This window comes from Nicotiana sylvestris, chromosome 1, assembly GCF_000393655.2.
Source record: "Nicotiana sylvestris chromosome 1, ASM39365v2, whole genome shotgun sequence".
Classification (NCBI taxonomy): domain Eukaryota; kingdom Viridiplantae; phylum Streptophyta; class Magnoliopsida; order Solanales; family Solanaceae; genus Nicotiana; species Nicotiana sylvestris.
Window position 1 is genome coordinate 17,102,768 of NC_091057.1, and position 3,912 is coordinate 17,106,679.

At 33.3% G+C, this 3,912-nt stretch overlaps 1 protein-coding gene across 1 annotated transcript; it reads left to right on the top strand.

Annotated features, from left to right (window-relative positions):
• The first annotated feature begins 449 nt into the window (after positions 1–449).
• On the top strand, positions 450–2,945 carry LOC104217058 (probable caffeine synthase MTL3). Its single transcript, XM_009767213.2, has 3 exons — positions 450–1,007; positions 1,532–1,792; positions 2,532–2,945. The coding sequence occupies exons 1-3, from the start codon at positions 744–746 to the stop codon at positions 2,943–2,945; spliced, it is 939 nt and encodes a 312-aa protein (XP_009765515.1). The 5' UTR covers positions 450–743.
• The last annotated feature ends 967 nt before the right edge of the window (positions 2,946–3,912 follow it).

Genomic DNA, 3,912 nt, shown 5'->3' on the forward strand with positions numbered 1-3,912 from the left:
AAGGGGTTTCAAACAACACTTTTTCGCCAGAAAATTACACTATATTGCTAAATATTATTTTTATTTTATGTATATTTACTATACATTGACTCTCCTTGATTTTTTGATGTATCTAATTATTTATATTTTGACACCCAACAACAACAACTACCCAGTAAAATCCCACAAAGTGGGGTCTGGGAAGGGTAATGTGTACGCAGACCTTACCCCTGCCCTGATAGGGCAGAGATGCTGTTTCCGATAGACCCTCGGCTCAGAAAAAAGAAAAAGAGAAGGAGACAATTTATTAGTAACTCCAGTAGAAACCATAATAGTAACAGAAGCATAACAACCAAAAGATAAATGACATGCAATAACAGTAACCAGTAACTAAGGCCCGGGGCTAAGATAAACAACAAGGATAGTGTGGATTCAACATAAACTGCAAGCTATCTAAGATCAACCCTAATCCAACCCCGCCTCACCTCCGGTATGAAGTACGCAAAGCTCTACTACCCTCTAACCTACAACCCTATATTTTGACACCCCTTGATGAATATTCCAGCTCCGCCACTGCCTGTATCTGCCGATACTAATATTGCTTTTATTGGATTCTTGATTTTCAGAAGCTGGTTATTCTCAAGGTGAGAGCCATTCTTGAAGAAAGTATACAAAGATTTTGTCATTTGGGGTTTCCAGAATGTATAACCCTAGCTGACTTGGGATGTTCTTCAGGGCCAAATGCAATATTACCAATAGCTGAAATGGTAGAAATTGTGGACAAATTAAGCGAAGAATTGAATAATCAAAAGCCACTTAATATTCAAGTCTTTTTGAATGATCTCGTTGGCAATGATTTTAACACTGTTTTCAAGCTTCTGCCTAGTTTTTATAAACAGATCCAAAGAAAGAAGGGAGAGGGTTCATGTTTCATTGGAGCTATGCCTGGTTCATTTTATGGCAGGCTTTTTCCTCAACATTCTGTTCATTTGGTGCATTCTTCTTATAGTCTTCATTGGCTATCTCAGGTTGGTCATTTCCTTTCTTGAATGGTTAAAGTATTATACACTTACATCGTAAAGATTTTTTATACTATCAATATAATTTAATCATAGAAATTATGTTTCGGTGTAAGTTAACCATATAGATGTCTTACACTATCATTGTAATTTAATTATAGAGATATTTTATTCTATCAGTGTAATTTAATCAGTATATTTTAAGTCGTCGTAATCAGGGGAGGAGCTATGTTGACAGAATGGAATTCAGCCGAACCTCTTTCGCCCAAAAATTACACTAGGTAGATTAGGTCAATTTTTCTCAATATGTATATATTAGATGTTGAATCCCCTTAGCTTCTTTGCGTGTTTATATTTTATTTTATTTAAAATTTTTCGAATTCCCTTGGTAAAAATCTTGCTTTTGCCGCTGGTCGTAATAGCAAATCACTTGTCTTGTGTTTCATATAAATAATAATTTTACTATCTTTTAGGTGAGCCGATAGTATAACTTTTTATTATATAAAAGTTAAACTTCTAACTGATGTTTTCAGGTTCCGAAAGGGTTAGTCACTGAATCTGGTTTGCCATTGAACAAAGGCAACATTTACATAGCAAAAACCAGTCCCTCAAATGTTCATGAAGCTTACTTCATTCAATTTCAAAAGGATTTTACTAATTTTCTTAGTATGCGCTCTGAAGAGATTGTACATTGTGGGAGTTTAGTTCTTACTTTCATCTGTAAAAATGATGAAGTTGATGGTTGTGATTTCTGGGAATTGCTTGGGATCACTTTGAATGACATGGCCATTGAGGTATTTCTTTCTAATTCTTCTAAATTACATTTTGATTCCATCTAGATACTTCTTCCGGTTTATATTATCTGTCGTTTAAGGTTTTTATACATCGTTTCGAAATTTAATAGTCTTGTTTATAAGAGCTTTGTCCAATATTCTCTTTATCTATTATTAAACATCTCGCTTAATTAATACTATTGTAATGGAATAGTAAAGGTAAATTCGATAAAAATGTAATATTAAATTAAAAGAGAAAAATAGTATCTTTTAAGATTGATAAAAACTATAGCATAATGAGGTATAAAGTGGTGCGTATTTAGAATATAATTGGTTGCCCATAACTTAAATTTTATTATTGCAAACTAAAGACTAGCTTCGACCTCACAATTCTTTGTACTCAAACTTTTTTCCTTTCACTCACACTTTGGGGCAGATATACCTTGCTGACACCGCTTAGTCGGTTTTTTTTTAAATATGTATATATAAATAGTATACAAAATGAAAAAAAATGGGTATAAATATATAAAATAACACCTCTTTTTCTTATAGTGATTTATTCATATTATTTTTTCAAATTTTGACACTGGTTACCAATAACTCTGCGTATGTCGCTGAAATTAAAGTTAGTGATGATTTAGTTTAACATAATATATGACTTATTCAACAAATTATGAACCGACTGAAAGACACTTGTCATCTTCTTGACATAAGATCATCTTGGACGCTCATGACTTTTATTTTCTTTTTGTTGACACAGGGGTTGGTTGAAGAAGCCAAGTTAGACAAGTTCAATCTTCCACTATATGCACCTTCTACAAAAGAATTAAAACAAATTATTGAGAAGGAAGGCTCTTTCAAACTATTGCAACTTGAGACATTTAAACTCAAGTGGGATTCAAACATGGATGATAATAGTGAGAAAGAAGCAACAATATTTGATGAGAAGAGTAAGGCCAAATATATAGCTGGAAATATGAGAGCAGTTCAAGAACCTATATTAGTAGAACATTTTGGAGAAGAAATTATGGATGATTTGTTTGAAAGATATGGCAAGAAAGCAATAGAGTACATGAAGAATGGGAAAGGCATTATTAATAATGTGGTTGTGTCTCTTAGTAAATGGAATAAGAAAGGGGAATCTTGGAACAATGGTAAAGTTGTTCCCGTATAACCTATAAGTTACGTGTTCGAGTTGTAGAAGCAGCAATTAATACTTGTATTAGGGTAAATTTTCTACATCACACCTCTTGAGGTGCGCCTCTTTCCCGACCTAACAGAACAAAAAATTAGAGAACCTTTCGAAAACGAGTGCTTTACCTCCTTAATAGATTTATCCGACACGAATCAGTTGGACTAGTAGATTTTAAATGTTGAATGATTAATAATGATAGAGAAATTGTTTAAATATTCATTTTTTATTTCCAATAAACCAGTGGTGTAGCTTGATTATTTGTTGTGAGTGCACAATAAATTAAAGATTTGTGGAAATTGCATTTTGATTAGTTTCGTTGTTCCTCTATGCCTATCTTTTCAAGCATTAGTGGAGAAATTTAAAAATAGTCAGATTTATAAATGGTCATTCAAAAATAGTTACAATTTCAAAAGTAATTGAAATTTAGCCACTTTTCATGTAATGATAAATCTGAACGAAAATATTGTTTAAAATCCGGAAAATATTCCAATATAATATACTAGAGTTCCAGTATAATATATGGGTCCAGCATAATATACTGGAACTTTCCGCGTGTTGCAGTTCTAGCATAATATGCTGGAAGTTCATACACAGGTTCACCGATCTCCAGTATATTATGTTGGAACTTTCCGTGTTGCAGCAAAATAGTGACTATTTTTATGACTTTGCGGATACTAGCTATTTTTGAATGACCAATCCAAAAACTGGCTAGCCCGTGCTAGTTTTACAGCATTAGCTACAAGGAGAAAAAGTGGAGTGGACTGCGGACTTGGTTTTGGACCTACAAAACCAGATTCAAGCATAAAAATTGCACATGGCGCCCTATTTGGTCGCCCCCATTTAACCTTTACCCATTTTTTTTTAAATTTTAACTTGTACCCACTTTTTAAACAACTTCAGCCCCTTTCCTCCTCCTCCTCCTCCTTCTCATCCTCAAAGTTATATC